This window comes from Aethalodelphis obliquidens, unplaced genomic scaffold (assembly GCF_003676395.1).
Source record: "Aethalodelphis obliquidens isolate GAN/ISIS:26980383/991018 unplaced genomic scaffold, ASM367639v1 scaffold61, whole genome shotgun sequence".
Lineage (NCBI taxonomy): Eukaryota > Metazoa > Chordata > Mammalia > Artiodactyla > Delphinidae > Aethalodelphis > Aethalodelphis obliquidens.
Genome location: NW_020838005.1, coordinates 6,199,410 through 6,216,866, shown reverse-complemented (window position 1 = coordinate 6,216,866; position 17,457 = coordinate 6,199,410). Strand labels below are relative to the sequence as shown.

The following is a 17,457-nucleotide window of genomic DNA, read 5'->3' as shown; positions in this document are numbered from 1 at the left end:
AACTAGGCATTTAGTGGGGTGGCAGAAGCTTTGTGAGCAGGGAAGACACATCCATATACAGAATAAAGGCCTGTTTCTATGGTGAAAAATGACTGCTTACTCCACAAGGGAAGAAGTCAAGTGTTATCAACCTCCCACGAGATGGGTTATGTGTTACATCATCCTCAGCCTGCAGACGATGTGGCCACAACAGGGTCTTTCAAGGATGCTGAGACTCCTTATGGAAATGTACTTGTCAACGCCTCATTTAACATGGTGTCCTCAGGACTCATGTAAGGGATGGAGTTAGGGGGTGGGTGAACAGGTCACACTTAATACATCCATTCTGACATTCCTATCCAAGATTTTGTGTTCCTTCTTTTATGTTCTACAGAAGAATTCTGTTTAATGTAGGCCATTTATTTCTGTCCAGGGTTTTAGTCTGTCAACTAAACAAACAGAGCCGTTTCTAGCTGCTCCGGATAATCCATCGGAACGCAGATTTTCTCTTAAGTGCACCCAAATTGATAAATGTGGCCGAATCACATTTTGCTTTATCCTTTGTTTAACTCCCTTAGAATCTCTTCTCCCACACGATCCTCCGGTGTCTACAAACATGCATGAGCAGAATGTCGCCGTTCTTCTAATGTGTATAATGTCTTCTGCCGGGTCGGATGAACTGATCCCCTATGAAGTCTATTGTGATGGCTCTATTTATGGTTCTGAATGCCCTGAGAGGTGGTAGGGGTGGGTTATGGGGAGAATCAGCACCCCCCGGGAAAGTATTTCAGTTAAGTCATTACAAAGTCTTCATGGAAAAGGAGACTAGCCTTCCCAGAAAGGGGTAGAAGGGCTGCTTCTGATAGGAACGGAAGCTCAGTGGGATTTGAGGTTTTATTTTATATTTATTTTTTGCCACACCGTGCAGCATGTGGGGATTTTAGTTCCCTGACCGGGGATTGAACCCTCACCCCCTGCCTTGGAAGGCGCAGTCCCAACCACTGGACCGCCAGGGAAGTCCCGGGATTTGAGGTTTTAAAGTACACTAATTCATCTTAATCCATCCAAATACTCCATTGCCATTTTCTTGGTCACCTTCTTTTCCAATGAATCACCTTTCATGTAAGCACCTAAAGAAGCCATGAATTCAAGTTATGTTGTCATCCTGCTACCTGCAGGAAGAACTCTGGGCCTGATTTTTGATACAGTAGATGAGAGATTCTTTTAGGGCGGCTGTAGAAACTTCTCTGGGCCTTAGATGATGCCTTTGAGTTGAAAATGTAAAACTCCAATATTATTGTTGCTGTTTTTCTGGTAAACTTTCCATTGCATTCGGTGACAGTAGCCCTTGTACTTATCTCTTCCACCAGAAAGTTCTATTGTAAAAACCACTTGTTCTCCTTTAATAGGATTCCAAGAACGACAGGTAATAATTTGAGAGACTGTTTTGACACTGCATACCCTGGACTCCCAGAATCGCATTTTCCACCAGTGACGAGGTCATTACTGCCTTCAAATCAAATCAGGCCTGACAAGGAATCTTCAATTCCCATCTTTGCAGTTGTATTTCCCGAAACCACTTTCAATACCAAATAACTGTATCAGTCAGGATTCTATCAGGAAAATAGAAAATACTCTATGTATCTCAAACTGAAAGGGATATAGTACATAGAGATGGATGCTTACAGAACCATTAAAAGGGTTTGAGTGCAAAGACCAGGAAAAACAGTTGCTTGCTTCGAGAAGCTCTGTAAGTCTCAGGAATCATAGGAACTCACTGCTAATGATCTTATTGTTCTCTGCAGCATTAGAGTAACAATTTGCCTGAGGACATCCAAAGTTAATGGCAAAACCTCACAACCGTCTTCTGCTGAAATCTGCATGCCTGTGTACAGTGCTAAGGGAAGACAATGTTTCTGTCTTCTGCCTCCTAAAACTCACCTGAGAATCTAAATTTGAAGCCTGTTGGGACTCTGAGAAACGTGACCAGCTTTCAGCATCTACAATTCTTAGGACAGTTTAGAAAGGCAGAGATGGGGCTACACATCAAGATACAATATCTGGCACACTGATAAACTAAATGTGGAAAAGAGACGAGCAACCCCTCAAATAGTCCTATGAGAATTAAGCGAGATGACACCTGCAAAGTCCTAAGCACAGTATATTATATATGTGTAACTTAAGTGCTTGACATTTTAAGTTTTTGGTTGCTGAGTCATCCATTCTGAAAGACATCCATCCTGAATAAACATATTGCCAGCTGTACGACACGGCCACCAGCAGAACAGCCAGATAAGGAATCAGGCTGGTGAAGGTCCTCACCCATGAAGGTCCCTTTTCCAGAAAGCCCCGGGTAACCTACATAACCGCTTGAGTGACCTATTTCTTCCTTCCTGCACCCTAATTCCTGGTCGCGTGCTTTAAATTAGTCAATCAAGAATGAACTTGTGAGACCCTAGACACCCTACCTTCAACCCTAATAAAAGCAGATCCCCGGATCTGTTATCTTTCTCTCTCTCCCTGCAGCCTGGTTGTGCGGCCCCTCAGGTGTGCTGTGTGCCCTCCAGGACCTGTGAGTAATAAATCTTGTTCTTCAAAGTTCCCTGATGGTTTTTGCTGAAGCACATCCTGCAATCCTAATAACGAACCACAAAGGCTGGTCGCGCCACACACTGGGGGAGATATCCGCGGGGGCTGGCTGCAAGTAATATGGTCTGGACGAGTGCCACCAGCGTTCCTAGCTGACAGCCTGGCTATCAATAGGCTGAGACCAACACATCACCAGGAAAAGCCTTACTGGGCAGCTGGCTATCTTTACCCGTCCTGAAATAAGAATGGCTCACAGCTTTCAGTCCTATTCTCTGGGAGGGAGCAGGAGACGATGCTGCGCAGTAATTTTCCATTTGTCCCCGTTTTACCACTACAAATGCACTGGCTGTCCTTCCCTGAGTCCCGGGAGGCTGGTTCCTCAGGACTGGTCACCTGGGGGATCCTAAACGTCACGTGGCTTGCCCCGGGCAATGGGAGGCACTGGCAGGCACGAGGTAGGAAGGGAAGGGGTTGGGGTATTTCTTCCCTGTCCCTTCTGGTTGGGGCCACTGGGCTGCCAGTGGCAGGGTCCCTCCTTGACCCAGTTCCTGCCAGGATCTCTCCTCCGTACCTGCCGTTCTCACGGGATTCCAGCAACTAGACTTTCTGTCCTTGTCCCTGTGGCTGAAGGCTGTGGCCAGTCTCTGAAATGCCCTCCTGCACGGGGACACTTTACGATCGACGCCCACAGCTCTCTGTCCCTTCATGAAAGTAGCTTCATTTCAACTTTCTGAGTGGAATTCGACCTCCTTCTGGGACCCTCTCGAATCCCTCTGCTCAGGGCCATCTTCCTAAACACCCCAGCCCTGAGGGTTTGGAGCCATCAGCCTCCTTGTTCCACCTCAGTGGGCTGGATGGAAATTCAGAAAGTCACGACAGGGCTCAGCACAAGGTCAGGCCATGGATTCATGCTGGACTCAAAGACTAGACCCACCCGCCCTTCCTGGCAGATGTGAGGACTCCATCCCCATGAGCCACCGGGCCGTCAGCAGTTCCCTTACTGGGGACACAAGTCCAAGGTCCCACCGCGCACCCCTGTCCAAAATGGAATCAGTGAACCTGGGTCGCGTCTCTGCTGCCTTGCGCTCAGATACCCCGAGCAGCCTGTACCAGGAAAGAAATAGGGCACAGCTGAAATCCAAAAGGGAAAGGAAACGGGCTAAGATCCATGGGGAACAATGACGAGTTCTTCATCCGTCTCCTGCCCCAAATAGCTCCGCTCTCCTCCCCCACTGGTGTTTACATGTGTTCCTTGCCTGGCAGCAGATGCCACCAGGCCTTAAACTGGGTCACAGAGGGCGGTGAGAGACCGACCAGGCCCTCAGGCCACGTCCTCCCCTGCCCTCACTCCCCAGAGGCTCCAGCCTGGAGCGGCAGAGCCCGGACCCCAGGTGGCCCCTGCCCTCCAGGCATCCTGGCGGGGTCCCTACTGCCCAGAGCCACAGCCGGCGAGGGGGGTCCTCTGTCCAGCCTGTGAGGGGGCAGAGGGGTCGGCACTGGGTGCTCCTGCAGCCTCCCCGCCCCCTCCTGCCCCGCCATCCCCTCTCACCGCAGCCAGGCGCCAATCCCCTCAGGGACCCCAGCCTCCCCAGGGCAGCCGGGGAGCCACACGGCCCTGCTGCTTCCCCTGCAAACAGGGTGGCTTCATACAGACCCACAGGGCCCAAACCAGGGCTCCCGACACCCACGGGGGCAGAGGTGGTGTAGAGGGTAGAGCATAACTTACAGTCAGAACCAAACCCAATCAAACCCAACCTGGATTTCAGACCCCAGCGCCCTGGGGCACACGAAGGGAGATGGCTGCCCAGAATAACCCAGCAGGGAAGTGGCCGAGCCCGGGCCCCAAGGACCTCTGCGCACCCCCAGCCACGTGTCTGCCCCTCCCATCCTGACCTCCTGGCCCTCCTCCTTCCCGGGATCCCTGCGCTTCAGGTCCTCATGGCGCCTTTCCCTCCACAGGTTCTGTCAGAGCACGGCTTTGGCCTGATCACCACCGACATCCAGGAGGGACAGACTTTCTACTACGCAGAGGATTACCACCAGCAGTACCTGAGCAAGATCCCCAACGGGTACTGCGGCCTCGGTGGCACCGGAGTGTCCTGCCCATGGAGTATTTATTATGGACCCAGAATTCACATGCTGGAACCCTATCGCCCAGTGTGTCTGTATTTGTTGATGGGGCCACTAAGGAAGAAATTAAGGTTAAATGAGGTCATAAGGGTGGGGCCCTGATCCTATAGGATTAGTGTCCTTACAAGAAGGCATAGCAGAGTGGTCTCTCTCTGTCCATGCGCCTGTACTGAGGCCGTAAGAGGACACAGTGAAAAGGCAGTGTTCTGCAAACAGGGAAGAGAGGCCTCACCAGGAACTGGGTAGGCTGTCACCTTGATCTTGGACTTTCAGCCTCCAGAACTGTGAGAAAATAAATTTTTGTTGTGTAAGCCAGCAGTCTATGGTGTTTTGTTATGGCAGCCTGAGCAGACTAAGCCAGAATTAAAATGGAATCTCTCCCCACGTGGTCAGCCCTTGAGATCACAACAAAAACACTTTCAATAAAGCCGGCAATTCTTTTGTGGTTCACAGTGGCTTTTTGAAGTGCACAAAGGCATTTTTAAGAAGTCTGGTTTTTGACATATAATTTAAATTTAGTAAATTACCTTTTTAAGGGGTATGGGTCCACGAATTCTGACAAGTGCAAGATGGCTATGTAACCACCACCACAGTCAAGACACAGAACCTTTCACCACCGCAGAAAGTTCCGCGGTGCCCCTTGGAACTCACCCCCTTCCCCAAGTCCCAGCCCCTGGTGACAACTGATGTGCTATCTCTGCCTGTCTGTGCATCATACTGAAGGTAGCAGTTATCCAGCTTCTTCAACTCAGCAGAAGGCACTGGAGGTTCATGGTTATAGCATGTGGTCTGCAGTCAGTGGTCTGCTCCTTTCTATTGCAGAGGACTATCGCTGTTGTCTGGATGGACCACTGGCTATCCACTCAACTGACAGACACGTAGGGTGTTAGTTTTTAGTACTTATGGATAAAAACACCATAAACATTGTGTACGGGTCTTGGTGTGGACATGTGTCTTCATGCAATGGTATTTTGATAAAAATGTGAATTCATGCACATATGTGCTGGGAGATTTGGGGATTCTTTGGGATCTGAATGAAGATCATGCATATGCTGTGTTATCCTGTTCAGAACTCTGGGTCCAGCCATGGAAGCCACGTGGTTAAGCCTGGTGACCTTGGGAATTCTTTATCTATGCCCTGTTCCACCTCATATGAACATGTGCCCTCCAGGGCCCCAAAGTTTGCAAACACTTATAGCTGCAATGAAATGTTTCTATCTGCTGAGCTCAAATTCGTGTTGTTTTCTAAAGAACAGAGATAAGGAGGCTGTGTCTCCCATTTCAGGCCCCCTCCTGGCAGAGAAAAGATATGTTAGGTTGATGAATTCTAATGCTTTGCTTACAGCTATGAGATGGATAGTAAATCCTTGTTATGTTAAAACTCCACATCGAATAACATGAACTAACTTCCTAATATTTCATCTGCTGTTCGCTTATTCTGATAGGATATCCCCAAGAGCTTTAAAAATAAATTGTAAAGCCTTAAAAAAGCTAGGAAAAGAAAAAGTCCCATAGTCATTTTCCCTAAAATGGAAGTCCATTATGCATAGAATTCTGGAAAACATTTACACCTACAGCTCTTGCCAATCTTTAGTAATAATACTTGATCTCCACACACCTGTCACGTTCATGGTGATTTCTCATGAGAATATATCTGTGGCTGTATAGTGGGGAAGACTGTATTCAGAGTCGAACTTTATTTAATAAATTGGCCTGTCTACTGCTCAATCTTGCACATTATTCCAACTCAACATATTAGTCTGAACTATTCGAATTTGCCAGTATTAGACCACTTTTGAGCTACTAAACCAGCAACTCTATATGGTTTAACTTAAAACTTCCTACGGTTCCCATACCTTTGCACACATTTTCTGCCCATCTAGAATGCTGTATTAGTTCCTTAGGGCTGCCATAACAAAGTGCCACAAACTGGGTCGTTCAGAACAACAGAAAGTTATTGTCTGGAGTTCTGCAGGCCAGAAGTCCAAAATCAAGGTGTTGGCAGGGTCGTGCCCCCTCGGAAGGGAGGGATCTGTTCTAGACCTCTCTCCCAGCTTCTGGCAGTTCCTTGCCTTGTGGCAGCATAACTCCCATCTCCACATGGCGCTCTCCCTGTGTGGGTTTATGTATCCAAATTTTCCCTTCTTGTAAGGACACCAGTCATAATGGATTAGGGGCCAACCCTGCTCCATATGACCTCATCTTAATTAATTACATCAGCAATGACCCTGTTTCCAAATAAGGTCACATTTTGAGGTACTAGAGGTTAAGACTTCAACAGATGAATTTGGGGAGGACACCATTCAACCCATAACATATGTCTTCTGGCCCTTCCCTAACATCATCTCTCTCAGTGGATTGACTCAGCCCAGACAGGGCTTATTTCTTCCTCTAGAGAATCTTCCCTGGTGGCCTCTTTCCCCACCCACCACACACCTGTGCTCCCCCCACACTGGGTTGGGTGCCCCTCTGCAGCTCCCAGTGATACACTTGTCCCAGTGTATTAAGGTGGTGTCTCTGCTCACATGTCTCTCCCAGATTCTAGGAGATGGAGAACAAATATTGTTTATCTCTGCATCATTCTCCAAGCCTGGCGTATAGAAAATGCTCTGTAAAGTACTAGGTCACCTTGTGGACGAACAAATGAATGAAATATATGAACAAAAGCCACCCTGCAGCCCATCTATGCATGGGTTTTGTATTTTATGTATGTCTTATTCATAGAAACGGCTGGTCAATGTGCCTTCCTTTTCTGGAAGACATGAAATTGGTAGAGAATTAAAATCGTGGGCTTGGTATTTGCCAGGTCCTAGATACATGCACTATCTCACTAATCCAACAATATATTGATGTAAGTATTATGACTATCCCCATTTTACAGATGAGTAATCTGAGGCTCAAAGTTCAGGTCCCACTGGTGATGTGAGCTCTCTGCTGTAGGATTCTGAGTCTGTGCTTGCTCCGCTGTATCACCTGACTTGTTTGGACCAGCAGCCTCAGGTCCCTTCTCCTGAGGAAGGCCTTCAACTCTTTTTTTTCCTGATGCATTAGTGAGTCTGAGATGCCCTGATTTGCAGAAGCCCGTCTGGTGTGAGGTCCTCCCGCTCCACTGCCTCTGCCCCTGCTTCCACACGGCCCTCCACATCCCAAAGGGTTGGCTCATGGAATCATCAGGTCCTGGTCCAGGATGCCTCCTGGCTGCCTTGTCTGGACTGTGCTGGCTCCACCCAGTGCCCTATTGTGACCTGGGCATCAGGCTGGGCTGTGAGACTGCAGACACAGAGAGTGAGGCCCTGACTCGTCTTTCTGAATTGGATATGCGCAGTCTCACCTGAAGCTCCTCCATCGACTTGAGTAAAGACCAGGGCCAATGACAGGACGGAGGGACGGAAGAGCGGTGCTTCTGCTGCCAGTCGCCCTGCTGCTGCCCTGGTCACACGGCGGCCTGGCACGTAGGTCTCTCATGGTGTTCTTGGGTCTGTGCCTCTCCGGGGCTCTCTCTCCTCGGCGGCCAGGAGAATCACTTGGGGAGCTTGTTCAAAAGGTCAAGTTCTAGGATGCTGATTGTGTAGTACTGGGTGGGATCTGAGGAACTGCACTTTTAATAAAGCCCCTCCAGTGAATCTGATGCTGGGGCCCCTGGACCAGACTTTCAGGCCATTGCTCCCCACACACTCCCAACTTTAAAGTTACACGTGGAGAAGCCGTGTCCGCGTCTGTATGTGTGTGTTTGTGCATTTAACATCTATGTTAGGTACCAGAGTTTTCCAGAGTGAAGGGCCAATGTAAGTAAACCATTTGAGAGGGGTAACTAGCTGTCCATCTGGAGATGCTACCTAGCCACGTCCTGCAGCTTTAAGGCCCTGTGTGATCAGAAAAAGGAATTTCTCGGCTGCGTTCTCCTTGAAAACATCCTGAAGGATCATGTGGAGCCTAACTGGTCTAATGCAAAACACAAATAATATAACTGTAATGACGGCAGCGTCTTAATACCCACTATGGATTCATCTCCCTGAGTCCGGAGAATTTATGGAGCCTCATGCTATGCTGTCAGTTTGCTGGTTGACAGATATCAAACCTCTATCACGTGCTGGGAGCTGTTTTAGGAGAGAGATGTTTTATATCAGAGAATGACACACTCAATTCCTACCCTTAAGCAGTTTTGCTATCTAGTGAGGGGAGGGAAGTATTGAACATAGAAATGAATAAATAAATAAGTTAATTCCAGCTCCTGTTAAATGGTATGAAGCAGATGAAACAGGCTAATGCGATGGGAGGTCTGCAGGTGGGAGGTGAGACTATTCTAAGAGGTGGTCATGGAAAGCCTTCCTGAGATGACAAGACTTGGGCTGAGACCCATCTGATGAGAAGGAGACGTATTTCCAAGCAGAAGTGACAGCAAGTGCAAAGGCCCTGAGACTGAGTGAGCGGGGTATGTTTTAGAGGCAGAGAGGCCAGTAAAGTTGGGGCAGAGTGAATGGAAAGGGGCCACTGGAGAAAGACGGGCTCGTAAAGGCCCAGTGAGGACCTTGGATTTTATTCTGGTCACAGTGGGAAGCCTTCAGAGAGTGAGAAATGAGAGGTGCTTGAGAAAACATTCTGGCTGCTTCAGAGGATAGACTGTGTAGGAGTGGGGATGCAAGAGTGGAAGGAGGGGGACAAGTTAGTGGGCAGGACAGGATGACGGCCTGGATGCGTTTATAGCAGGGGGGATGGAGAGGATGGCTGGTGAAGGACATTGTTTGGTAAAGTTGATGGGACTGACCGATGCACTGCTCGTGGGGAGTGAGGGAAAGAGGAGACGTCAAGGATAACTCTTGCCTAAGCAAACAGACGGGTGTGGTACCATCCACAGAACTGTGGAAGGCTTACAAGAAAGATGTGGAGTGGGGTCAGGTTCCATAGTTCAGTTTGGGCCACGTCAAGTTTGAGGCACCTCTTAGACGTTCTTGTGAGATACTGAGTAGCGCAGTTGGTTAATGGGTTGGCAGCTCAGTGGAGAGGCCTGAGAGGGTAAACGTGAAAGCATCTGTATAAAGATGATATTTGAAGCCTGGCTAGGATGAGATACTCTAGCCAAAGTGCATAGAGAAAGAAGTGGTCTGAGGATTAAGCCGTGAGGTTTGGAAGAAGAGGTGGATTTGGCAGAAAAGTATGAGAAGGAATGGCCACTGATGCAGGAAGACGACCAGCAGGTACATCCTCCCACTGAAATGTTGCCCAGAGATGACCCCAGATTGAACCAAAAGTCTTGGGCAAACCTCAGACTTCTCTCTCCTTGGTCCAAACTAGAATGAAACCAAATGTCATCCCTCTAAATCAATGTGACATGAAAAAATAGGCATTAGACTGTGTTAATACTTATCTTTGTATTAAAGATGAGGACATTGAGGCTCAGAGAGGTTAAATCAGTGGCTCCAAGTCACACAGCTAGCCAATGGAGCCGACTCAGAACTTCTGACTCCAAATCTCACTCCTTCCCTCTTCACCAGGCACCCTGCCAGCTAGGAAATTTCCAGGCTAAAACCAGTGCCTTCTGCAGACTTGAGTTGTTTCTCCAATCACGCTTCTCTTTTTCTCATGGTGACCAATATATTGAAAGGGTCTTTTGGGGCAAAAAGAATTTCTGAGACACCCTGATGGTGCAGGCAAAGAGAAGACACTCAACTAAAAAGCTGAGATGAGACCTCCCTAACTTAATTTGTTTGGTCACATCTCTGGGTCTGGATCAACCAATCACTTGGCAAAAATCTACAGTCTGCAGTGATTTCATTGCAGTGGGATTTGCAAGGGAAGATTTCTGAACTCCCTCACCAGGAGTGCTGGCGGACCTAAGACTTCATTTGGTTTTTTATCTACAGACTATATATATAAACCCCTTAGGCTCCCAGGAACTCTCCTAAGATTCACAACCATGGGTCTCTTATTTTTCCAGGCCAGCCCCAATTCTAATTTTCAACAAAGTTGAGCCATTGAGCATGTAAAAATATAGAAGAACTTTTGGACTTGCATAAGACTTTTCATGTAAATACATTCACGTTTCAGTCTGCATGACCACTGGCAGCCTGACATCAATATCAATACAGCATTTAAACTGTTGTACTGAAAATCACATACCTCTTAAGGAAAAATTCAGAATAAGGAAGCTAAAGTCTGCTTCAATGTTTATATGTAAGAATTTTAAGAAAAATATTTATTTATTTATTTATTTATTGTGGTACGGGGGCCTCTCACTGTTGCGGACTCTCCCGTTGCGGAGCACAGGCTCCGGACGCGCAGGCTCAGCGGCCATGGCTCACGGGCCCAGCCGCTCCGCGGCATGTGGGATCCTCCCGGACTGGGGCACGAACCCGCATCCCTTGCATCGGCAGGCGGACTCCCAACCACTGCGCCACCAGGGAAGCCCCTTATGTTTTATATTAATGTAATTTAAGTAAAAATGTTTCCCCCTCGTCATTTTAAACTGTAAAAGTAGAGTATTTTAGAACTGGGAAAAACCTTAGAGATGATTTTATTGAGTCCCCTCATTTTAAGGTGAGAAAATTGAAGAACCTAGAGGTAGCCTATTCCACTATAGAGAACTCTATGAAGTGCATTTTTATATTGAAAAATATACAAATTCCCCGGGCTCCCAGGGACTCCCCTAAATTAACCACAGGCCCCAGATTGTCCAGGTCACCCTCAGTTCTGTGTAATGTCCAACAAAGTGTAATGTAACAATATGGCAGAATTTTTATACTGTAAGATCTTTTCATGCCAACATATGGTTTTCACCCACTGACACTGGATCTGAGCAAGTCTGATACCACGTCTTTAAGAAAACCCTGCAGGAGTCTGAAGCCCCGTCCTTTTATGTTCCCTATAATGAGGCTTCCCAACATGCTAGTTACTCACCTCTGAACATGCTCCATTTGTTAATGCTATTCTTACACCTCGAGGCCCCAGACCAACGACCGTCAAATGCTACCGTCCAGGAAGTGGAGTGCTTATCGGTCAGGTCATCTCATCAGCATCTTGTGGTTGATATTTTCATATGAAAAACTTCCAAGTCAAAGCTCCTCTCACAACCTCGAGTTTGGGATCTATTATTTTTTTTGACTGGAGTTGCAAGACTTTATTTCTAGTCCTTGTTGAGTTCAGTATTGACGGTTCATGCCCAGGACTCAGATGTGATCAGATAGTTTTCAATCTCTATTCTGTAATCTATTAAATATCACTTCTTGCTCAGTTTTGTGTCATGATTATGCACTTTTTTCCCCAAGTGTCAGACGACTTTTTACCCATTTAAGTTTTAAAGGCATCTGTTAGTACCAGCTTGGCCTGGTATCCTACTGCCGCTCCGACACCTCCGAACCGTCAGCAGAAAATGCCAACAGATCTTGCTTTCTCTTTTGTGTTGAACATCTTGTTCTACACAGAGGGTGGCAGGCTGCCACTGCCCACCAATCAGATAGCTCCAGGTGAAACCTTCTTCCCACCTCACTCAGAAAGCCTCCCTTCCGGGATACAGTCAGTGATCAATGCTTTAGATGTAATATCTCAGCCAGTTTGATGTTCGCCTTAGAGAGAAATCATCCAAACCCCATACCAACATTTTAGCCAAATAAGATTCTCAAAGAATTGAGTGGATGATTTGCCGAAATATAGACATACCATGCAAGCTACGAGCAAGATGAATAAACAACTGGGCTTTAGAACCGGACATACCTGCCCGAAAAATCCCCATCTGTCTCTTGTAAGCTGAATGGTCTTCAGCAATCACGTGATCTCTCCAAGACTGTTTCTTCATCTGTGAAATGGGGATAATAAACCACAGCTCAGAGGTTTACTGGCATTATTAAGTGTCTCTCACACACAGTACAGAGGCTGACTCATGGTAGGTGCTCAGTAAGCGGCTCTCATTATGGAGCAAAAGATTAATATATGGGGCTTTTAAATTATTAAGCCAATTTGACTACTAATCACTGGTAATTCTGTTTAAATATTCATAAACTATTATTTTAATTAAGTATTTAAAAAATTTTCCAGAGATCCAGCATTGTTTTCTTGTATATTAAGTCCAAGATTCCCTTGTTGGCTCTGAAAATTCAACCTTTTCATCTGAGGTTGGGCTGCAGGTTCCTTACAATGTGTGGTCTTCCTTGACAGGAGCAATGGGAATCCCTCACAGAGATTACAGTTTAATGGGGGAAGTATACTTTAACAGTTTCACAAATGCTTCAGCACTGTTGCTAGTGTCCTGAGGGGAAGGTGGGGTGTTGAGTAAGAAAGTTATACTGAGGGTAGCTGGTGTAATCTTAAAAGGCAAGGAAGGAGCTAAGATTTGAGGGATACACAGGAGTTACACAGGCAAAGAGGAGCAAGACAGATGAGGGAGGAGCCTGTCTTTCTGGCAGGAGCATAGGGAAGAGCCCCGAGATGGGAAGAAGCAGAGCACTTCCGGGGAGCTGAAGGGCCCGGGAAGTCGGAGGAGAGAAACCCAAAGGCAGAGATGAGAGGCAGCAGTGGTGGTGACTGGTGGTGGTGCCGATGTGCAATGGCGGCGGTAAAACGTGTAGTGCTGAGTGGTGTGGTTGATGGTGACGTGTGGTGGGGACATACATGGTGGCGAGGCTGTGTGGTGATGAGGTTGTTGGCTATATGGTGTGTGGTGATGGTACCATGTGTGCCGTAGAGACGGTTTGAATAGATATACCTCTCAAATGAGACTCTTCTGTGAAATATCATGAATGTCATGGACTTTTCTCCCCAGGTATAAGTATGGTTAACACTTAGGCAGTTTGCCCAGTGGTTATGAGAACAGACTCCAGAGACAGACTGCCTAAGTTCAAATCTCAGCTTAGTCATTTATTAGCTGTTGGTCTTGGCCAGTTGTCCTAACCTTAAACTTGCCATTGTTGTCTACCCTTTAAAATGAGATGATGATAATTTCAACTATCTTGTGAGGTTTTTATGAGAATTAATTAATTTAGAACAGAATGGTGCCTGGCAAGTAGTAAGCAGTCAACATTTTAGATTTTATGATGTTTATTGTTTCCCATTACTCAAATGATGTTGGAAACCCACTAGAAGCTGTCAAAACAATCCTATCACATAGGAAATGCCAAAATTTAAATTTCTCTCAAGGTGCAACTGGGATGATCTTTAGAATTAAAATTGGGTGAAACACGGTGGTGTGCAGAAATCACAACAGAAAATGCAGGAATCAGTTGGGAAAGGAGGGGCTGGTCAATTTCCCTTGGGCTTCCCTACTAGGGTGCAAGAGCAAGATCCGGCCCCAGGGCTTGTGGCTGTGTGCCCTTCCTCACAGGCCCTCAGACGGAGACCCTTCCAGGAGACCCTTCCAAGAAGCACAGCTACGGTGAAGGCACCCAAAAGCACAATCTCATAATTGTGGTGCCCTTGGTAGGTGTGCAGGGTATTGTTTTTGTTTGACGGATCTCCCACCTGGTAGTAAACTGGCTGAGTCACTGCTGTCTGTGTGCTGGGGGGTGAGAAAGGGGCATCATACTTAAGTGTCTTCCAAGCCAACCAACCTTGACTGTTGGGCGCTGGGTCTCTCCTCCCTCTTCCTTCTTTCTGCTCTTAGTGAAATGTGGCCAAAGAATAAACAGTTCTGAGAAGTCAGAAGCTTTGGATATCATAGGCGGGGTGCCTGCAGACGTTGTAGATTTCCCATGGCAGACGCGTATCCTTGACGGTGGGAATCATCTCTGTGGAGGATCGATCCTCAGTGTGTGGTGGATTCTAACTGCAGCCCATTGCTTCAAAAACAAAAATAAGTAAGTGTTGCAGATAGAATTTTTTTTCATACCAGTGTGGTAGAATATTTGCCCCGACATGCCTATTATTCACGTTCATCAGCCATAAAACAAAATACCAGGAGGTAGACACCTGTGTTAAATATCACACTTTGCAGGTGGAAAGAAACCGTTCTCCTCCTAGGGTGTTGCATGGCTTGCTGTGTGGGACCTACATTGCAGAGCAAATGTTCCTTGGGCTTCTCAGCATTTTGCCAGGTGCGTGTAGTCCTGGTCCAAACCCCTAGAGAGTCCCTTCCTAAGCATTTGCTCTCACTCAGGGAGAGAGTGGGCTGACAGAGATCACGGAGTTGGGGAAATCATAGAAGGATTAGGCCCTGAGGGCAGGGTGCCAGGCCTGGCTGCATGGCAGAAGGTGCTGTCTGAGTCCCAGTCTACAAAATATTTTTGCAAAACTTCCAAGGTGTCTGTGATATAGCCAGTCAGCTTTTCTTGCAAATCAAGTCCCTCAATTACTCATGCCATAGTATGGCTTCCCAGACATTTGTTGATGAAATTTACAAGTGAATTTGCCCAAGCAAAGAGCTGTCAGGGCAAGAGCTGGTTGGCCAGAGGGCAGGCTAGGCACTCAGGTCAGGCTCCTCCCCCCTGGCTCCGTGTCAGGTGCAGAGCCGAAGATGCTCTCAGGATCACAGTCTCACACGAGTGCAGGTATTTTCTCCTAAGGCTCACCTTTCACCCTCCCACCACTTACCTATTTTCTCTTTCTTTTGTTTTGGAATAAGATCTACCTTGGAGGTCGTACATGGTAAAGGAAATCTTGACACCGAAAACCTGACAAAGATAAAAGTGGACAAGCTAATTACTCACTATTATTTTGACAGCTGGTTCTACATTAATGACATCGCTTTGCTGTTGCTCAAATCCCCACCGAACTTGGGTGTCAAGAAGGTACCTATCTGCCTTTCAGAGGTCACTGACACAGAGAGATGGAGAAACTGCTGGGAGACTGGATGGGGCACTACTAGTAAGTTACTATAGCCCAACGGGGAGGTGGGGTGGCACCTTGGCTGAGGTTTGCAATGAGAAGCAAAGTCTGGAGGCTCTGCTGGCCTCAGGAGGTCAGCCTCGTGGACCTGGGCGCTTCCGGTTCTCAATTAAGGTCCCACGATGACCCTTCTGCTCAGTCCACATGGGAGCCATCCTCCCTGAGCGCATGTAGCAAGTTTTAGGTCCATGTTGTGAAACAGGAACCCTAAACAGGGCCTCAGGGAAAACCCAGGCAGAGGTGTCCAGAGGCTTCAGGGTGGCTTGGAGGAATGTGGAGGGACATACCAATGGGAAAAGGGGCTGGGCTCTGGGAAGTCCACGCCAATGTCAGCCAGAGCAGCTCCGTTCCAACTGATGGTGCCAGTTCTGCCCCGTGATAAAGGGCTCTGTGGCTAAAATCTCTGAAAGCCATAGGTCCAGGCCAAGGAGGAGGGGATAAACCGAATGTAAATTTGTCCTTCTAGATTTAACCTGTAACCTACTCCTGCCAGTTTGCCCAGCCAACCCACAAAATGGGGTCCTTTTGTCTTCCTTCTTGGTGAATGTGACTTTCCCCATAATCAACAGAGCAGGAAAGATCATATTCCACTCAGTACTGCTCTTCCAAGGAGGCACCCAAATGGCTCTACGTGGATTCCCACATGGTCCCAAAACTCAGAGCTGTGTCAGATTCCTCCTTGGGAATTGCCCTTAGAAGCTTTTCAATAGCTTCGCAAACAAGGCCACCTTCTTAACTTAGAGTTCCCCATGCTTCATTTACCTCATTTTCTTTGAAACTCCTCTATGATGCAGGCAGTGTGTAGGCTCCGGGGAGTCAGCAACATACAAAGAGGAACACATCCCCATCTTCGGAAGTGGACATTCTAGGAGTTGGGCTCAGCTAGAGCCCACAGGCAGTGAACTCCTCAAGGACCCCGACACAAGCTTCAAGCCCATCTTTTTGTGCCGTGGGTCCCAGGACAGAACTTGTCATCGTGGGTTCTCTTTACATCCTCATGGATTTGAATGAAACTCCTTTTTAGGACCCTTGCTGGAACCTGGCACCCTTGGCAGGGTGAGAAAATGGTTCACTGAGGCTGAAATCCAGTAGAGACCCAGTCCTAGGAGCTCTTGATTCAGAGAGGGTGGGCTCAAGAGTCTCCCGGACACCCCTCCTACCCCCTCCTCACCCAGTCCAAATCTGGGTCATTGCCGGGGCCACAGAGCAGTTCCCTTGTTGTTGAGGTGAAAAGACATGATGTGGGTGGGTCCTCCAAAGGGACCACGCTGAACTCAGGGTTCTCTCCCCATCTGCTGCTTCTTTGGGTCAGTTCCTAAGCGAAGTACGGAAACAGTGCTCTGGAAAGTCAACATCCAGCTGATCGAGTGGGAAACATGCTTCCCCACGATGCCTCTGCTCACCACGAGCATGCTGTGTGCCGGGGACCTTCAAGGTGGGAAGGACATCTGCAAGGTAACATAGCTTCTCCATGGCCTGGAGAGGGGCTGACCCAGAAAGCTGGCCAGCAGTGCCAGGCTACCTGGCTGCCTTCTTTCTCCTCTGGATAGGAGGTGGATTAAAACAACAGAAACGTGGGCTTCCCTGGTGGCGCAGTGGTTGAGAGTCCGCCTGCCGATGCAGGGGACACGGGTTTGTGCCCCGGTCCCGGAAGATCCCACATGCCGCGGAGTGGCTGGGCCCGTGAGCCATGGCCGCTGAGCCTGAGCATCTGGAGCCTGTGCTCCGCAACGGGAGAGGCCACAACAGTGAGAGGCCCGCGTACCACACAAAAATACAAAAAAAACAACAGAAACGTGCTCTCTCCCAGAGGCCAGAAGTCCCAAATCAAGGCATCGGCAGGGCTATGCTCCCTCTGGAGGGTCTAGGGGAGGATCCTTCCTTGCCTTTTCTGGCTTCTGGTGGTTGCGGGCGACCCTGGGCGTTCCTTAGCCTGTAGGTGCAGCCCTC

At 47.9% G+C, this 17,457-nt stretch overlaps 1 protein-coding gene across 5 annotated transcripts in view; it reads right to left on the bottom strand.

The window, feature by feature from the left end:
• PRSS55 (serine protease 55) overlaps positions 1-17,127 on the bottom strand; it is a 57,571-nt gene extending 40,444 nt beyond the window's left edge. Inside the window, exons 1-4 of one of the 5 annotated variants that reach the window (XM_027087934.1) lie at positions 16,270-17,127; positions 15,214-15,293; positions 14,235-14,462; positions 12,406-12,487 (exon numbers count right to left, since the gene is read on the bottom strand). In XM_027087934.1, the coding sequence (XP_026943735.1) occupies positions 12,406-12,487; positions 14,235-14,342 (190 nt within the window). In that variant the 5' untranslated portion in view covers positions 14,343-14,462; positions 15,214-15,293; positions 16,270-17,127. Of the gene's footprint in view, positions 1-12,405; positions 12,488-14,234; positions 14,463-15,213; positions 15,318-16,269 lie in introns of those variants that run through there. The other 4 variants (XM_027087933.1, XM_027087930.1, XM_027087932.1 and 1 more) reach the window with 4 other exon arrangements.
• Between the last annotated feature and the right edge of the window lie 330 nt (positions 17,128-17,457).